At 43.4% G+C, this 19,342-nt stretch overlaps 1 protein-coding gene across 1 annotated transcript in view; it reads right to left on the reverse strand.

Annotated features, from left to right (window-relative positions):
* LOC139390919 (transforming growth factor-beta-induced protein ig-h3-like) overlaps window positions 1-15,053 on the reverse strand; it is a 22,190-nt gene extending 7,137 nt beyond the window's left edge. Inside the window, exons 1-10 of the mRNA XM_071138310.1 lie at window positions 14,843-15,053; window positions 14,433-14,531; window positions 4,133-4,197; window positions 3,743-3,900; window positions 3,273-3,437; window positions 2,780-2,926; window positions 2,153-2,294; window positions 1,485-1,697; window positions 952-1,089; window positions 438-580 (exon numbers count right to left, since the gene is read on the reverse strand). Coding sequence (XP_070994411.1) covers window positions 438-580; window positions 952-1,089; window positions 1,485-1,697; window positions 2,153-2,294; window positions 2,780-2,926; window positions 3,273-3,437; window positions 3,743-3,900; window positions 4,133-4,197; window positions 14,433-14,531; window positions 14,843-14,958 — 1,386 coding nt within the window. The 5' untranslated portion in view covers window positions 14,959-15,053. The remainder of the gene's footprint in view (window positions 1-437; window positions 581-951; window positions 1,090-1,484; window positions 1,698-2,152; window positions 2,295-2,779; window positions 2,927-3,272; window positions 3,438-3,742; window positions 3,901-4,132; window positions 4,198-14,432; window positions 14,532-14,842) is intronic.
* Window positions 15,054-19,342: the final 4,289 nt, after the last annotated feature.

Here is a 19,342-nt window from a genome sequence, read left to right on the forward strand (position 1 = left end):
ATGAGTTAACCTTTAGGAAGAGGGTAATCTCTGTAATGAGTTAACCCTTAGGAAGAGTCTAATCTACATAATGAGTTAACCCTTAGGAAGAGGGTAATCTACATAATGAGTTAACCCTTAGGAAGAGGGTAATCTACATAATGAGTTAACCCTTAGGAAGAGGCTAATCTACATAATGAGTTAACCCTTAGGAAGAGGCTAATCTCTGTAATGAGTTAACCCTTAGGAAGAGGCTAATCTCTGTAATGAGTTAACCCTTAGGAAGAGGCTAATCTACATAATGAGTTAACCCTTAGGAAGAGGCTAATCTCTGTACTTAGTTGTCTTTTTTACAGAAGAACAACTGTGTTCATTCTCTTAATTCAGCTCAATTGGTCAATCTGCACCTCTGCTTTTATACCATCTAATGCCAGCTGTCGCTCCTACGGGGTACTTACGTTACGGTAGACGAACACTCTGAGTTTGATTCCTCCCAGAGTCTCTAGCTCTTGCCCGTAGTACAGTGACCCGGAAGACAGCTGCTCCTTCAGGATGTGGTTCTTCAACAGCTTCTTCAGGTCACCAGTCATTGTCACACCCTCTGTTAACAATAGATACAGAATTTATCAGATTGATTCAATGAAATGGGTCAAGAATCATGGCTCAATTCACTGCTGTTTGTTAGCACAGAGAGAGGGCAGAGGGAGGGAGGGAGGGATACAGAGAGAGAGAGAGGGGAGAGGGAGGGAGGGATACACAAAGAGAGAGAGAGAGAGAGAGAGAGAGAGAGAGAGAGAGAGAGAGAGAGAGGGGGGGGAGAGGGAGGGAGAGCTACACAGAGAGAGAGAGAGAGAGAGAGAGAGAGAGAGAGAGAGAGAGAGAGAGAGAGACAGACAGAGACAGAGACAGAGACAGATGAGATGGGGAGAGATGAGAGAGAGAGAGAGAGAGAGCGCCATCGATCGATGTTACCTTTGAAAGCTTCATTCTGAGGGGTCAGGATGGTCAGAGCCTCTGAGCCAGAAAGGTGGGAGCCAAGACCAGCATCAACAAACAGCTTGGTCGCTGTGGTAACGGCGGATCCCTGGGCCAGCTCCAACAAAGTCTTAGCTTAAAAAGAGATCAGTACATAAATGAACATTTCTCATTGAACAGAGAGACTCTTCATAAGTAGCGTGGAGGTCTTGTCTCAACATGAACCATCGAGTTAGAATCCACTTCATATTCAGTGCAGTAGCATTCCAGACAGACACACTTAGACTTGACTTTCAACTCCTATGACAGTCAGAGTCCTTTTCAGACGTGACTCATCACTACTAATCATCTCATAAAAGAAGGCAAGGATTCATTGGTTTGGATTAGAGGCTTAAATTTGGCGTTGACGCAACTCTCAATTTAAGACTCTGGTTTTCAATACCTGTCTGAGATGAGGAGCTTGTTAGAGGTCCAATAGTTTGACTCCAAGTCATATGCAGACGGCTATCTATTGCTCTGGTTTGAATTACCTGAGTCTGGGATGAGGAGCTCGTTGATGTAGTGGACGACCCCGTTGGTCCCCAGCTGGTCTTTCTTCTGGATGATGGCCTTCCCGTTGAGGGTCATGTCAGCCCCATCACAGCCCACCTCTAGAACGGTCCCCTGTAGGGTCTCAAGGGGAGTACCAGATGTGATGGACTCTGCACACTGCATGTTCTTCAGGATGTGGTAGTTCAGCAGGTCTGGATGGAGAGTACAGACACAAGTAGAACTTAGTTCACGTTAATAAGTCATTGGGTTCCCATCTCCGATATCTATCTTTCTGTTCTATATCCAATATCTATCTCCCTGTTCTATATCCAATATCTATCTCCCCGTTCTATATCCAATATCTATCTCCCTGTTCTATATCCAATATCTATCTCCCTGTTCTATATCCAATATCTATCTCCCTGTTCTATATCCAATATCTATCTCCCTGTTCTATATCCAATATCTATCTCCCTGTTCTATATCCAATATCTATCTCCCTGTTCTACATCCAATATCTATCTCCCTGTTCTACATCCAATATCTATCTCCCTGTTCTACATCCAATATCTATCTCCCGTTCTATATCCAATATCTATCTCCCTGTTCTATATCCAATATCTATCTCCCCGTTCTATATCCAACTGTCATTAAAAAAATATTTCACCTTTCAGAGCCACGGGGTCTCCCAGGATCCTGTTGAGCATTTCAGGGGGGATCTTCTCGAAGGCTTCGTTGGTTGGAGCGAACACCGTGTAGTGACCATCGCTCTCCAGCATTTGGGTCAGACCAGCAGCAGCAACAGCATTCTAAAACGCAGAGAATCAACAAACTGAATCAACACACTGAATCAACACACTGAATCAACACACTGAATCAACACACTGAATCAACACCGAATCAACACACTGAATCAACACACTGAATCAACACACTGAATAAACAAACTGAATCAACACACTGAATCAACAAACTGAATCAACACACTGAATCAACACACTGAATCAACAAACTGAATCAACACACTGAATCAACACACTGAATCAACACACTGAATCAACACACTGAATCAACACTGCTTTTCTCTACATAATTCAAATTGCACATACAATACAAAAGACTGAGACCGAGTCAATGATCAGTGAACGTAACATTCCGATAGCTGACACAACATTGCATAGCATATGTTCAACATGTAGGAAATGGTAAGAGAGTTCTAGTGTGATAGACTGTTCTGTGAATGAATGAATGAATGAATGAATGAAGCGACAAACTGTTAAAGTCGTTTACTTACACGAAGAGTCTCCAGATCATCATCGGTGTCGATGAAAGTGTGCACGTCGTTGGTAACCGCGGTGATGACTCTGTCCACGACGTGCACGATCCCGTTGGTCGCATGCTGGTCTGTTTTCACCAGACGAGCACAGTTCACTGTTACAATCTGCAATGACAAGAGAGAGAGAAAGAAAAGAAAAATTGTCTCATGATTTAGCTGACTTTTGATCGATGGTCAACGTGTGACCATTTGAAAAATTATCAAAAAATTGTACAGTAAAGGTAGAGGGTCCAACTTGCTTGGTCCCAGATGGCCTATGTCATACTGCACAAACAGATCTGGGACTGGGCCAGGTCACGACATCATATACCTTCCAATCACTACCATTCTATTGGTCAATACCATTCCATTCCAGTCATTACCATGAGCCCGTCCTCCCCAATTAAGGTGCCACTAGCCACGGGTGCTTTCAATTATAATGCAACATTAACATTGGACAGATGCTACTCACTCCGTTGGGGTAGTGGTGGATGTGAACGTTGAAGTCTTGGTACATGGAGGGGAAGGCAGATCCGTGCTTCAGGTCCTCAGAGGTCAAACGGCGGTTCACCATGTGGTAGTGGAGCGCGTTGAGAAGCTCAATGTTCACGTTACTCACCAGAGCATCCAGGATTTCCTACAACCGTAAAAAAAACAGAGTCCTGTTTTCATCAGAACAACGATCAAATCACAAGATAACCATTCGTACCATTACATATACTGACCAAAGACTTGGTTTTAGAATCTACTGCTCTTTAAAAAAAACCAGTTTGATACGCTACCTCGGCTGATTAGGCTGATAACACGTAGTCTGAGGTCAGAATAATACAATATCTCTAGATGCAACGGGATTGGGGTGAATTATACTTGATTTCCAGTCTCTCTCTCTCTTTCCGTGTATCCCTCTCATGTGAAGGGAGAGAGTCCTCCTGACACACTCACGTTGGGTAGGGCCGCCCAGGCCTGGTTGCTGGGAGCGAAAAAGGTGAAGCTCCCTGGTCCTTCGATCTCCTCCCTCAGCTGAGCCCTCTCTGAGTACATCTTAGTGGTGGCGGCTCCAACCACACCCAGCGTGTTGTAGATGTTCACTAACGGCAGGGCTGGAAAAACATTTTTACAGTCTTAACCATCATATGGGGGGAAATGTAGGAAATTCAAATGTTGATTTGATGGATGTATATTTGACAATCAAAATAGGATCCCATATTTTGTTTGACAGGCCTCTTGTCTAAAAATAATTATCCCAAATTGGTCGAGTTGTTGCATTTTATGGATAGTAAGTGACTGAGCTATAACTAGATTTGCAGGCTAATAATGCAGATTTCTTCTTACCAGCAGGACAACCCTTCTCTCCTGGAAGCTTCTCATAACCGGGGCAACACTCATAGCTGATCACCCTGTTGACCAATAAGAACACGTGTTAAGGACGACTGCAGCCAATCAAGAGATGAAAACAACAGGTCAGTTTCTCCTTACTCTTTTAAGTCAAAAGACTCTAGCCTAGTTCCAGATCTTGTTTGTGTTGTCTTGCCACAAACGGATATGTGACCAGGCTACAAAAGATTGAGCAATGTGTCTTAGGTTAAATGATACAGCCACATGCTATACACATAGTTCTGTCGTTTTGTGCATTTGAGATATTTCCACAATAAATCTGAACTGGGCTCAGCTGGTACTGAAAGGTCATAAAAGCTCATTTCCTGAGAGAGAGAGAGAGAGAGAGAGAGAGAGAGGCAGAGAGAGAGAGAGAGAGAGAGAGAGAGAGAGAGAGAGAGAGAGAGAGAGAGAGAGAGAGAGAGAGAGAGAGAGAGAGAGAGAGAGAGAGGGGTATAGAGAGAGAGAGAGAGAGAGAGGCAGAGAGAGAGAGGCAGAGAGAGAGAGAGAGAGAGGCAGAGAGAGAGAGGCAGAGAGAGAGAGAGAGAGAGAGAGAGAGAGAGAGAGAGAGAGAGAGAGAGGGGTATAGAGAGAGAGAGAGAGAGAGAGAGAGAGAGGTAGAGAGAGAGAGAGAGAGAGAGAGAGAGAGAGGTAGAGAGAGAGAGAGAGGCAGAGAGAGAGAGAGAGAGAGAGAGAGAGAGGGGTATAGAGAGAGAGAGAGAGAGAGAGAGAGAGGGGTATAGAGAGAGAGAGAGAGAGAGAGAGAGGTAGAGAGAGAGAGAGGCAGAGAGAGAGAGAGAGAGAGAGAGAGAGAGAGGGAGAGCGAGAGAGAGAGAGAGAGAGAGAGAGAGAGAGAGAGAGAGAGAGAGAGAGAGAGAGAGAGAGAGAGAGAGATAGAGGTAGAGAGACCCAGGGTTGGCCAAGGGAAACTCCAGAAAGGGGACTAAGAGAGCGGTACTGAAACACATGCTCCTGCCAGTAAAAACAAAGAGAGAGCGGCCAAGCGAAGGTGTACCGGATAAAAACGTGAACCTTAAAGTTAAGTCAAAAATAACTGGTCTATATCCACGAAAATTATTATCCATGATTATTGCTAATCAAACAGTGGCACGCGTAAGTTACAGTGAGGAACACAGTGGCAACATCAACAATACATAACACAGTCAAAAAAGACAAGGCAAAAGGTGTGGAAAGCTACGCAAAAATGATTTGGCATCTTGCGACCCCCTGCAGACCCTACATCCCAACACGAGTACTCCGTTCCGCCAGCTCTGGGAGGCGTCAGACCCCGTTCATCCCAGTCAAAGCTCTTCAGCAGAGTTCCTGCCCAAGCTATTTTAAAGATGAATGCACTAGCTGTAAAGTCGCCTTGGATAATAGTCTGCTAAATGACTAAAATGTAAAAGAGGACCAACTCTGAGTCGGGTAGTTGGTAGCTCAGAAACATGGTTAGGGGACAATCCTCACATTCAGTGAGGGTGGGTGGGGGGGGGGTTATGAGGAAACCCTGTAAAACACAGTAGCCTGGAAACCAAACCAGTCGGATTTTCAAAACAGATGTTAACTCAACTTCGATTTGTTCTCCACAAGCATAAACAAAGATGGTAGCCATGGATTTCTGACAAAATAAACAGTAAGGTCGCATAATTCAAACACAGTGTGCATTGAGACTTCCAAGCGTTGAGGCAAACTATTCACCAGACAAAAGTATGAAAGAAGAGAGTGAAGGTCCATTAGACTTTATGGGTTCCATGATGAAATTAGCATGCTAGATAGAGTTGAATTGGCTTGCTATTCATAGATACGAAATAAATAAATAAATATATTTTTTCATTAAAAAAAACTCAAATGTTCCTTTCCCAGGCAAATAAAAACAAGATGTAAATTGAAGTAAAAGTGAGCGTGTATAAAGCTTTACAGACTAGTTAGCTCTGGGATTCACCTTTAGTCAAATGTTACTACTTCAAAACATAGTGTGATTGCTGAGAAAAACAGAAGAACCAATGCATTGGCGTTGAGAGTGGGGCTTTAAAGGTAGCTAGGGGCTGTTGGGTGGTAGCTAAGGGCTGTTGGGTGGTAGCTAAGGGCTCTTGGGAGGTAGCTAAGGGCTCATGGGTGGTAGCTAAGGGCTCTTGGGTGGTAGCTAAGGGCTCTTGGGTGGTAGCTAAGGGCTCTTGGGAGGTAGCTAAGGGCTCTTGGGTGGTAGCTATGGGCTGTTGGGAGGTAGCTACGGGCTGTTGGGAGGTAGCTAAGGGCTGTTGGGTGGTAGCTAAGGGCTGTTGGGTGGTAGCTAAGGGCTGTTGGGTGGTAGCTAAGGGCTCTTGGGAGGTAGCTAAGGGCTCTTGGGTGGTAGCTAAGGGCTCTTGGGTGGTAGCTAAGGGCTCTTGGGTGGTAGCTAAGGGCTCTTGGGTGGTAGCTAAGGGCTCTTGGGAGGTAGCTAAGGGCTCTTGGGTGGTAGCTATGGGCTGTTGGGAGGTAGCTACGGGCTGTTGGGAGGTAGCTAAGGGCTGTTGGGAGGTAGCTATGAGCTGTTGGGAGGTAGCTAAGGGCTGTTGGGTGGTAGCTAAGGGCTGTTGGGTGGTAGCTAAGGGCTGTTGGGTGGTAGCTAAGGGCTGTTGGGAGGTAGCTAAGGGATGTTGGGAGGTAGCTAAGGGCTGTTGGGTGGTAGCTAAGGGCTGTTGGGTGGTAGCTAAGGGCTGTTGGGAGGTAGCTAAGGGCTGTTGGGTGGTAGCTAAGGGCTGTTGGGAGGTAGCTAAGGGCTTTTGGGAGGTAGCTACGGGCTGTTGGGTGGTACCTAAGGGCTGTTGTTAGGGTTATTGGTGACTCAAGAGTTATGAGGTCTCCCCTCAAGTGACCTGTAACCTCTAGCACCAGCAGCACCATGTCCCCATGGCCTGCATTCTAACCCATTACCTGTTAAACCCAGTGGTCAGCTCCCTCTTTCCATGGGTGTCTGTAAATGTAATTAAATTCAAACTGATAAAAGCTTTTTGGAACCTTTGTTGACACAAGCCCAGGTTTGTCCTTTTGAACGCCACTCTCAAACTCCCAGCCCTCTCAAATGGACACTTCAGGTCTCGCTTGCTGTGGAAAAAGTTCATTTTCCTGGCTCCCTTATGAATGATTAGTGTGTGTTTAGGGATGGAAGTCCCTCAACAGTGCCCTCTAAAGCCATCATTTCCTCCAAACATCCAGCGCCCACAGCAAAGTTTCCCTTCCTCTTCAACTTTCATGAGATTTCCAATGAAAGAAACACTGTTGTGAATAGCCAGCAAACGTCTCCCGTTACAAAGTCATCAAGTTCGTGTCTGTGGTTCAATTTTCTACAGGAAACATCTAGATAATTTCACAATACTTATCAAGGGAGATCAAATAACAAGAAAAAGCCGGGAACAGAAGACACCACACACACACGCGCACGCGCACGCACACGCACACACACACACACACACACACACACACACACACACACACACACACACACACACACACACACACACACACACACACACACACACACACACACACATCCTAGATAGCAAATAGCAACTGCATGTTTTCTTAGCACACCCATTCCCAAGGCAGTATAATGGTGAAATGGTCAACACATGCCATGCAAAACCTACAACACAATCTCAGAGGAATGTTAGACAGAGCAATAACCAATACCATCTTGCCCCCTGCAGGGATGTTAACATTGACGTCAATCAAACAGCCGCTACTGTGGAAGGCTGTCAGTGCCTTTACTGCCCAGGGTCCAGGACAGGGCCTATCTGGAAGATTGATGTTGGTAACCTGAGTTGTCCTTTTACCCTCAGAAGCTATTTAACACTACCCGGACTGATTGAATAGAGAGACACAAGGTATCCATTATCTACTGTGTAACAACCTAGCTAACCCAGAATGTATCTCCCCCAAACTAACTATCTAGCTAACCCAGAATTGATCTCCCCCAAACTAACTACCTAGCTAACCCAGAATTGATCTCCCCCAAACTAACTACCTAACTAACCAAGCATTTATCTCGTCCAAGCTAACTACCTAGCTAACCCAGCATTTATCTCTTCCAAATTAACTACCTAGCTAACCCAGCATTTCTCATCTAAACTAACTACCTAGCTAACCCAGCATTTCTCATCCAAACTAACTACCTAGCTAACCCAGCATTTCTCATCCAAACTAATTACCTAGCTAACCCAGCATTTATCTCCCCCAAACCAACTACCTAGCTAGATCTCCCCCAAACTAACTACCTAACCCAGCATTTATCTTATAACTACCTAGCTAACCCAGCAACCAACTACCTAGCTAACCCAGCATTTATCTCCCCCAAACCAACTACCTAGCTAACCCAGCATTTATCTCCCCCAAACCAACTACCTAGCTAACCCAGCATTTATCTCCCCCAAACCAACTACCTAGCTAACCCAGCATTTATCTCCCCCAAACCAACTACCTAGCTAACCCAGCATTTATCTCGTCCAAATTAACTACCATGGCTAACCCAGCATTTATCTCCCCCAAACCAACCAACCTAGCCAACCCAGGGATTTATTTTGTCCAAACTATCACTAAAACTTGTCAAACTTCCCATCGTTGTTGATGTCACAAAAAGAGAAGAGGATACAGCAACAAAGTTGATGACTCAATGATTCCTGGGTGAGTCATTTCCTAATTGCTGAGAACCAAACTAACAGGATTGTGAGTTTAACATGAAGATCAAAAACTAACGCAAACCAATTTTCACAACTAACGTATTAATTTGTCAGCCATTCTTTTGAAACTAAATAATATATATCCTATTTATATATAGTACCAGTCAAATGTTTTGACTATTTCCTACATTGTAGAATATTAGTGAAGACATCAAAACTATGAAATAACACATATGGAATCATGTAGTAACAAAATAAGTGTTCAGCAAATTAAAATATATTATAGGTAGCCCTATTTGGTAAAAGAAAAGACCGAGTCCATATTATGGCAAGAACAGCTCAAATAAGCAAAAAGAAACGACAGTCCATCATTACTTTAAGACATGAAGGTCAGTCAATACGGAAAATGTCAAGAACTTTGACAGACATTTTCATTGACAGACAGTTTCATTAGAGTTACCAGACACATCTCAACATCAACTATTCAGAGGAGACTGTGTGAATCAGGCCTTCATAGACGAATTGCTGCAAAGAAACCACTACTAAAGGACACCAATAATAAGAAGAGACTTGCTTGGTCCAAGAAACACGAGTAATGGACATTTTTGGTTCCAACCGCCGTGTCTTTGTGAGATACAGAGTAGGTGAAAGGATGATCTCTGCATGTGTGGTTCCCACCGTGAAGCATGGAAGAGGAGGTGTGGAGGTGCTTTGCTGGTGACACTGTCAGGGATTTATTTCGAATTCAAGGCACACTTAATCAGCATGGCTACCACATCATTCTGAAGCGATATACCATCCCATCTGGTTTGCGCTTAGTGGGACTATCATTTGTTTTTCAACAGGACAATTACCCAAAACACACCTTCAGGTTGTGTAAGGGTTATTTGACCAAGAAGAAGAGTGATGGAGTGCTGCATCAGATGACCTGGCCTCCACAATCACCTGACTTCAACCCAATAGAGATGGTTTGGGATGAGTTGGACCGCAGAGGGAAGGAAAAGCAGCCAACAAGTGCTCAGCATATGTGGGAACTCCTTCAAGACTGTTGGAAAAGCATTCCAGGTGAAGCTGGATGAGAGAATGCTGAGAGTGTGCAAAGCTGTCATCAAGGCAAAGGGTGGCTACTTTGAAGAATCTCAAATATAAAATATACTTTTTTGGTTACTACATGATTCCATATGGGTTATTTCATAGTTTTGATGTCTTCACTATTATTATGCAATGTAGAAAATTGTCAGAATAAAGAAATGTCCTTGAATGAGTATGTGTGTCCAAACTTTTGACTGGTAGTGTATACATATTATCAGTAAGCTAGTAAAATAAAATGATTTAGAAATAGTTGTCCATGCTTCATGTTGCCTACTACAGCTCGACTAGAGACTAATACAGCTAGACTAGAGACTACTACAGCTAGACTAGAGACGAACACAGCTAGACTAGAGACTACTACAGCTAGACTAGAGACTACTACAGCTAGACTAGAGACTACTACAGCTAGACTAGAGACTACTACAGCTGGACTAGAGACTATTACAGCTATACTAGGACTAATACAGCTAGACTAGAGACTACTACTGCTAGACTAGAGACTACTACAGCTAGACTAGGGACTACTACAGCTAGACTAGAGACTACTACAGCTAGACTACAGCTAGACTAGGGACTACTACAGCTAGACTAGAGACTAATACAGCTAGACTAGAGACTACTACAGCTAGACTAGAGACTACTACAGCTAGACTGGAGACTACTACAGCTAGACTAGAGACTACTACAACTAGACTAGGGACTACTACAGCTAGACTAGAGACTACTTTGAAGAATCTCAAATATAAAATATACTTTTTTGGTTACTACATGATTCCATATGGGTTATTTCATAGTTTTGATGTCTTCACTATTATTATGCAATGTAGAAAATTGTCAGAATAAAGAAATGTCCTTGAATGAGTATGTGTGTCCAAACTTTTGACTGGTAGTGTATACATATTATCAGTAAGCTAGTAAAATAAAATGATTTAGAAATAGTTGTCCATGCTTCATGTTGCCTACTACAGCTCGACTAGAGACTAATACAGCTAGACTAGAGACTACTACAGCTAGACTAGAGACGAACACAGCTAGACTAGAGACTACTACAGCTAGACTAGAGACTACTACAGCTAGACTAGAGACTACTACAGCTAGACTAGAGACTACTACAGCTGGACTAGAGACTATTACAGCTATACTAGGACTAATACAGCTAGACTAGAGACTACTACTGCTAGACTAGAGACTACTACAGCTAGACTAGGGACTACTACAGCTAGACTAGAGACTACTACAGCTAGACTACAGCTAGACTAGGGACTACTACAGCTAGACTAGAGACTAATACAGCTAGACTAGAGACTACTACAGCTAGACTAGAGACTACTACAGCTAGACTGGAGACTACTACAGCTAGACTACTACAGCTAGACTAGAGACTACTACAGCTAGACTACAGCTAGACTAGGGACTACTACAGCTAGACTAGGGACTACTACAGCTAGACTAGAGACTACTACAGCTAGACTAGAGACTACTACAGCTAGACTACAGCTAGACTAGGGACTACTACAGCTAGACTAGAGACTACTACAGCTAGACTAGAGACTACTACAGCTAGACTAGGGACTACTACAGCTAGACTAGAGACTACTACAGCTGGACTAGAGACTACTACAGCTAGACTACAGCTAGACTAGGGACTACTACAGCTGGACTAGAGACTACTACAGCTAGACTACAGCTAGACTAGAGACTACTACAGCTAGACTACAGCTAGACTAGGGAATACTACAGCTGGACTAGAGACTACTACAGCTAGACTAGGGACTACTACAGCTAGACTAGAGACTACTACAGCTAGACTGGAGACGACTGCAGCTAGACTAGAGACTACTACAGCTAGACTAGAGACTAATACAGCTAGACTAGAGACTATTACAGCTAGACTAGGGACTACTACAGCTAGACTAGAGACTACTACAGCTAGACTAGAGACTAATACAGCTAGACTAGAGACTACTACAGCTAGACTAGAGACTACTACAGCTAGACTAGAGACTACTACAGCTAGACTACAGCTAGACTAGGGACTACTACAGCTGGACTAGAGACTATTACAGCTAGACTAGAGACTACTACAGCTAGACTACAGCTAGACTAGGGACCACTACAGCTAGACTAGAGACTACTACAGCTAGACTAGGGACTACTACAGCTAGACTAGGGACTACTACAGCTAGACTAGAGACTACTACAGCTGGACTAGAGACTACTACAGCTAGACTAGAGACTACTACAGCTGGACTAGAGGCTACTACAGCTCGACTAGGGACTACTACAGCTGGACTAGAGACTATTACAGCTAGACTAGAGACTACTACAGCTAGACTACAGCTAGACTAGGGACTACTACAGCTAGACTAGAGACTACTACAGCTAGACTAGGGACTACTACAGCTAGACTAGAGACTACTACAGCTAGACTAGAGACTACTACAGCTAGACTAGAGACTACTATAGCTAGACTAGAGACTACTACAGCTAGACTACAGCTAGACTAGGGACTACTACAGCTAGACTAGAGACTACTACAGCTAGACTGGAGACTACTACAGCTAGACTACAGCTAGACTAGAGACTACTACAGCTAGACTGGAGACTACTACAGCTAGACTACAGCTAGACTAGAGACTACTACAGCTAGTCTAGAGACTACTACAGCTAGACTGGAGACTACTACAGCTAGACTACAGCTAGACTAGAGACTACTACAGCTAGACTAGAGACTACTACAGCTAGACTAGAGACTACTACAGCTAGACTAGAGACTACTACAGCTAGACTGGAGACTACTACAGCTAGACTACAGCTAGACTAGAGACTACTACAGCTAGACTAGAGACTACTACAGCTAGACTAGAGACTACTACAGCTAGACTAGAGACTACTACAGCTGGACGTTTTAAACATTGGATCATTAAGTCATTAACACCTTTTACAGGATATTTTCTCTCCCAGGACTTTTGGGACGTTTTGCATTATAATAGACGATACATCCCAAATGGCACCCCATTCCCTATATAGTGAACTACTTTTGACCAGATCCCTATGGGCCCCGATCAAAAGTAATAGAGCTCTGGTCAAAAGTAGTGCACTATATAGGGAATAGGGTGCCATTTAGGACGCACACTCTCTTTCATTTACACTGGCATCAGACTGTCCCGGCAGGACCCAACGACTGCCCCGGCAGGACCCAACGACTGCAGGAGAAGTTCTCATAAGAGGATGAAGAAAAAATACCTTCCCACTTCGACATGGAGCTAGCTGCTTGCCCACTGAACCCATCTTAACAAGGTTAAGTCCTAGCAGATGATTGAAAACAGACCTCTCTGCATGTCACTTTTTCAACAGCGAGTTATTATGGTTAGCGACTTAAATAGTTGGGCTACTGTTTCAGGAAGGAATTTCACGTATGTGCTCCTTATAACTGTCACCTTCATCATGCTTACTCTCTCTGAAGGTTTAGATGTTAGGCAAGCTGCCGTTTTGGACTGGAAAATGTACTAAATTTAGCATAGCTCAGTCAAATCAATTCCTTCTCACTGTACACCATCTATCTCTATTCTATGGGTATGTCCCAAATGGGCTCTGGTCAACAGTAGTGCACTAACCTATGGGTCCTGGTCAACAGTAGTGCACTACCCTATGGGTCCTGGTCAACAGTAGTACACTAACCTATGGGCCCTGGTCAACAGTAGTACACTACCCTATGGGCCCTGGTCTACAGTAGTACACTACCCTATGGGCCCTGGTCTACAGTAGTGCACTACCCTATGGGCCCTGATCAACAGTAGTGCACTACCCTATGGGCCCTGATCAACAGTAGTGCACTACCCTATGGGTCCTGGTCAACAGTAGTACACTACCCTATGGGCCCTGGTCAACAGTAGTACACTACCCTATGGGCCCTGGTCTACAGTAGTACACTACCCTATGGGCCCTGGTCTACAGTAGTGCACTACCCTATGGGCCCTGATCAACAGTAGTGCACTACCCTATGGGCCCTGGTCAACAGTAGTACACTACCCTATGGGCCCTGGTCAACAGTAGTGCACTATACAAGGAATAGGGCGCAATTTGGGATGCAAGCCTCATGGTGGAACTCAGTTAATCTGTTGGTTTCTGCCTTTAGCCCTGCTGCTTTTTGTCCTCAACAAAGGTTAAATGTTTCAGCTACTTTTCGTTCAGTTTGACAATCTTAGTTCATCTTAGTCCTTCAATAAACCCACAGGAAAGGAAAATTCCTTATTTACCCCCAATGTAAAACTGATAAATCTTGCTTAAAATATATTGTTTTAAGATATGCTCTGCACAAATGACAAAAAAAAACGTTTTCAGATCTTCCTTCCTTAATGATGGCCTGCTTATCCATGCGCACTATGTGTATAGTCTACACTAGTAGGCTATAATACCAATATATTGACGCAGCATGTTGTAATAAATCAACTTGCTGTCAACTATTCAAATTAACACGCATGTGAATAACAGGTTTATATTACACTCACGTTGGCTTGCCGCAGATCTTGCGATGGTACCATTGCTTGCAGTTGGTGAAATATTTCTTGTCCGTCCCCTGTATCTTTTGCATCGCGCACACATTGGGTCTAAAAAGAGATGAGAGAATATTTCATTCAGTTTTATTTTTGCCGGCACATTTACAGTAGACACTTTGAGTTTGCCTATCACTTATATCGAATTACCGGGTCACTTTACTTCAAGCAGTTGTGAAGTACAACACAGTATGCCATTAAAAATCAGTAGCTCTAGAAGGCTATATATCTTATAGCATAAAACATAAATCATGCTTTGTAATTATACGAACCAAAAGTTATGTTTACTTTTGCCATTCTAAATTGCAGAATGCAGAACTTTCTATGCGCACATTATCATTGGCGTAATAACGTATGCTCCTTACCCATGCTGTCTGCCTCTTATCCTGCTGTGCTGAAGAACTGATTGATAGGGTGACTTTGCAAAACAAATCGTTGCAATCAAGGTGAGCGCCAAAGTCAATAAAGTTAAGTGCTGCATCTTGGCCTTTTCCCCTTATTCTGTTGGCCTCCGATCTCCCGACAAGTCGGAGAACGGTGCGACCAGGAATATATAGTGAAGGACTAAACGGTTATAGGGAGGGGCGTGGGGAGTGAGCCAAGACACTTTAGCACACACATAAATAAAAAATACAAATTAAAACTTAACCGAGTCGATCTTATTTTTTATTTTTTATTTTTTTTATACCGCAAATAGAGTAATGATATGAAAAGAAAATGTGTAGAATAGATTTAAACGAAAATAGATTAATTCATGTGAACAAATATATTTTTGAGATATCATTATTTGTCATCAAATTAATCCCAAATGCAATGCCATCCCTCGCCTGAGACATGAAGACTTGCATCAGCACCTCAAACTGATGCCTGGGCTTTAGCTCAGTTGCCTAACACATGCCCCTGGTTTAAACCCGGTCAGCCACACATGAAGGTTATTTCACCTTCTGATGACATCTATTTTATAACAGAACGTCTTAGTTTGTCCTTAACAAAGTTGATTTAGTCATTGCCCTGGACTGGGAACTCTGAGAAAACTCATTTTTGTTAATACATCTGTCACACCCAGAGTGTTTCAGCAGAGATTAATCCATTGTTAACTGTTTCATTGGGTTTACTCTGTGTCTCTGCACAGCACTAGAGCAATGTCAGGATTACAGGTTCATTTCCTGCTGGTATATATTATTATATAAATTAACTTTTGAATTTAGAACTGGTAAACCAAAATAAAGCACAGTTGCGTTGGATCTCCTGCGAAAGATGTAAAGTTCCATCCAAGGAGGACATACTGTCTTTCAGATTTTTTTTTTTTAATGTCACTGACTGAGACCTGAATTACTTCAGCAGACCTGAAGCAGTTCGTTATTGTTGGCTTCTTCCCCTGATCGCTACCATAGAAACAAACCGCACAACAGAGTTCCTTCTGTTATTTGAAGAAAAACAACGGACATTCCCCACTTTATTTCGATTGTCCGGATAGTAGTCCACATGCTCGACAGATAGTTTGTTGATCGTATGACCGTCTGTTGATAAGCGACTGCTTGCTAACGTTACGGTTAGGGTTAGAATAAGAGTTAGGGGAATTTAGGGGAGTTTAAATGTTACTGATAGTCTGTAGAACATCTTCAGATGGACTATACAAATAAAGAGTTACCAAACTGACACTTGAAGGAAACCAAACCACTGATGAATTATTTCTAGAATTTTTTACCTTTATTTAACTAGGCAAGTCAGTTAAGAACGAATTCTTATTTTCAGGTAGGTTAACTGCCTGTTCAGGGGCAGAACGACAGATTTGTACCTTGTCAGCTCGGGGGTTTGAACTTGCAACCTTCTGGTTACTAGTCCAACGCTCTAACCACTAGGCTACCCTGCCTCCCCAGAGGAATGTATCAAACTATTCAAGAGTGAATCCAACATGTTTCAGTAAAAAGATAATGATGAAGCAAGCTAATAGTTACACTGCTAGGCAGACTGACACATTTACATTACATCATCAAGGTTACACAGACTGACACATTTACATTACATCATCAAGTTACACTGCCAGGCAGACTGACACATTTACATTACATCATCAAGGTTACACTGCCAGGCAGACTGACACATTTACATTACATCATCAAGTTACACAGACTGACACATTTACATTACATCATCAAGGTTACACTGCCAGGCAGACTGCCACATTTACATTACATCATCAAGTTACACTACCAGGCAGACTGACACATTTACACTACATCATCAAGTTACACTGTCAGGCAGACTGACACATTTACATTACATCATCAAGGTTACACTGCCAGGCAGACTCACACATTTACATTACATCATCAAGTTACACAGACTGACACTTTTACATTACATCATCAAGGTTACGCTGCCAGGCAGACTGACACATTTACATTACATCATCAAGGTTACGCTGCCAGGCAGACTGACACATTTACATTACATCATCAAGGTTACGCTGCTAGGCGGACAGCTACAGGATCATATGTTTCTAGAGCACATCTAACTGTTACAGAGCTCTGATGTCTGCCCTGTCTCCCCTTGATGGGTAGTATTTGGGCAAATGGAACAGGAAAACATTTATGGGGGGGTTTCCCTCAGACATGGCTTTAGCTTTTATGCCATACAGAACAGTTTTAAAGCCCTCAAGATCTAGAGAGACTGGGAGTTGCTGCAGCTTTGATGCCAACCCAGAAGTTGAGTTAAGCTGCTGTACAGTAATACCTCTCTGCTTCTAACAGCCTTGGAACTTCTGACACAGAAGCTAATAATTACATTTATGTTGATTCAGGTCTACCACACAAATATGAGTTCCTTACAGAGAGAGAGAGAGAGAGAGAGATGGAGCAGGGAGGTTGGAGGATCAGGGGTTAGTTCCTCGTTGAGAGAGAGAGAGAGAGGGAGAGAGAGAGAAAGAGAGAGGTTGGAGTGTCGGATTAGTTCCTTACAGAGAGAGAGAGAGAGAGAGAGAGAGAGAGAGAGGGAGCATGGAGGTTGGAGGATCAGGGGTTAGTTCCTCATTGAGAGAGAGAGAGAGAGGAGAGAGAGAGAGAGAGAGAGAGAGAGAGAGAGAGAGGTTGGAGGGTCGGATTAGTTCCTCACAGAGAGAGAGGGAGGTTGGAGGGTTGGGTTAGTTCCTCACAGAGAGAGAGAGAGAGGTTGGAGGGTTGGGTTAGTTCCTCACAGAGAGAGAGAGAGAGAGGGAGCAGGGAGGTTGGTGGTTTTGGGGTCAGTTCCTCACAGAGAGAGAGAGGTTGGAGGGTTGGGGGTTAGTTCCTCACAGAGAGAGCGAGAGAGGGAGCAGAGTTTAGGGGTTCTGATCAATGTTAGTAGACTATATGGGGAATAAGATGCTATTTCAGATGCACCTCTAGCAGTGTAGCAGTTATGTAATGTAATGGATGTTCGAGCCTGTGACTTCATTCTGAGATATTTAGCTGGAGTTGAACATAAACTGTGCATGTTTCTTTAATGCCAAGGGGGGGGAAACACCCAGACTGTAAAGTAGTACCTCTCTACCTCTACAGCCTTGATAATAATTACATGTTTATTCAGGTCTACCACACAAATATTTGACTGAACACAGGAGGTCTTACCAAATCAACCGAAGCGACCATGGAGCATTAGTTTCTAGAGGGTTTCAGGAAGACTGACTGAACATAAAGCTATACCTCAGTCCAGTCAGTCAGACACACGCTTTAGGAATCCTTTCCACCCAGCTGCAGGACATGTAGCCTCCAGGGTGTGTCAGGTCTGAAGGGGGACCAATACATCTACAATTACCAGTCTCTAAAAGACCTCTCTTGTTCCCCTCCATACTGTTATAATGCTCCATTGACCATGTGGTATTTTCTACTAGCTCACTTCCGCAGGCAGGCAGACAGGCAGGCAGGCAGGCAGGCAGGCAGGCAGGCAGGCAGGCAGACAGACAGACAGACAGACAGACAGACAGACAGACAGACAGACAGACAGACAGACAGACAGACAGACAGACAGACAGACAGACAGACAGACAGACAGACAGACAGACAGGCAGGCAGGCAGACAGACAGACAGACAGACAGACAGACAGACAGACAGACAGACAGACAGACAGACAGACAGACAGACAGAAAGAAAGAAAGAAAGAAAGAAAGAAAGAAAGAAAGAAAGAAAGAAAGAAAGAAAGAAAGAAGTTGGAGGGTCAGAGGTGAGAGAGAGAGAGACTGTTCACAACCAGAGCCCCAGGACAGCAACACAATTAGACCTAACCAAATCATGAGAAAACAAAAAAGATCATTACTTGACACATTATAAAGAACAGAAAAACTGAGTAAACTAGAACACTAATGGGTCCTAAACAGAGAGTACACAGTGGCAGAATACCTGTCCCACTGTGACTGACCCAAAATTAAGGAAATCTTTGACAATGTATAAACTCGGTGAGCATAGCCTTGCTATCGAGAAAGGTTGCCGTAGGCAGACCTGGCTCACAAGAGAAGACAGGCTATGTGCTCACTGCCCACAAAATGAGGTGGAAACTGAGCTGCACTTCCTAACCTCCTGCCCAATGTATGACCATATTAGAGACACAAATTTCGCTCAGATTACACAGACCCACAAAGAATTCGAAAACAAATATAATTTTGATAAACTCCCATATCTACTGGGTGAAATATCACAGTGTGTCATCACAGCAGCAAGATGTGTGACCTGTTGCCTCAAGAAAAGGGCAACCAGTGAAGAACAGACACCATTGTAAATACAACCTATATTTATGTTTATTTATTTTCCATTTTTTTTACTTTAACTATTTGCACATCAATACAACACTGTATATAGACATAATATGACATTTGAAATGTCTTCATTCT

The sequence above is a fragment of the Oncorhynchus clarkii genome, chromosome 31 (assembly GCF_045791955.1).
Source record: "Oncorhynchus clarkii lewisi isolate Uvic-CL-2024 chromosome 31, UVic_Ocla_1.0, whole genome shotgun sequence".
Classification (NCBI taxonomy): domain Eukaryota; kingdom Metazoa; phylum Chordata; class Actinopteri; order Salmoniformes; family Salmonidae; genus Oncorhynchus; species Oncorhynchus clarkii.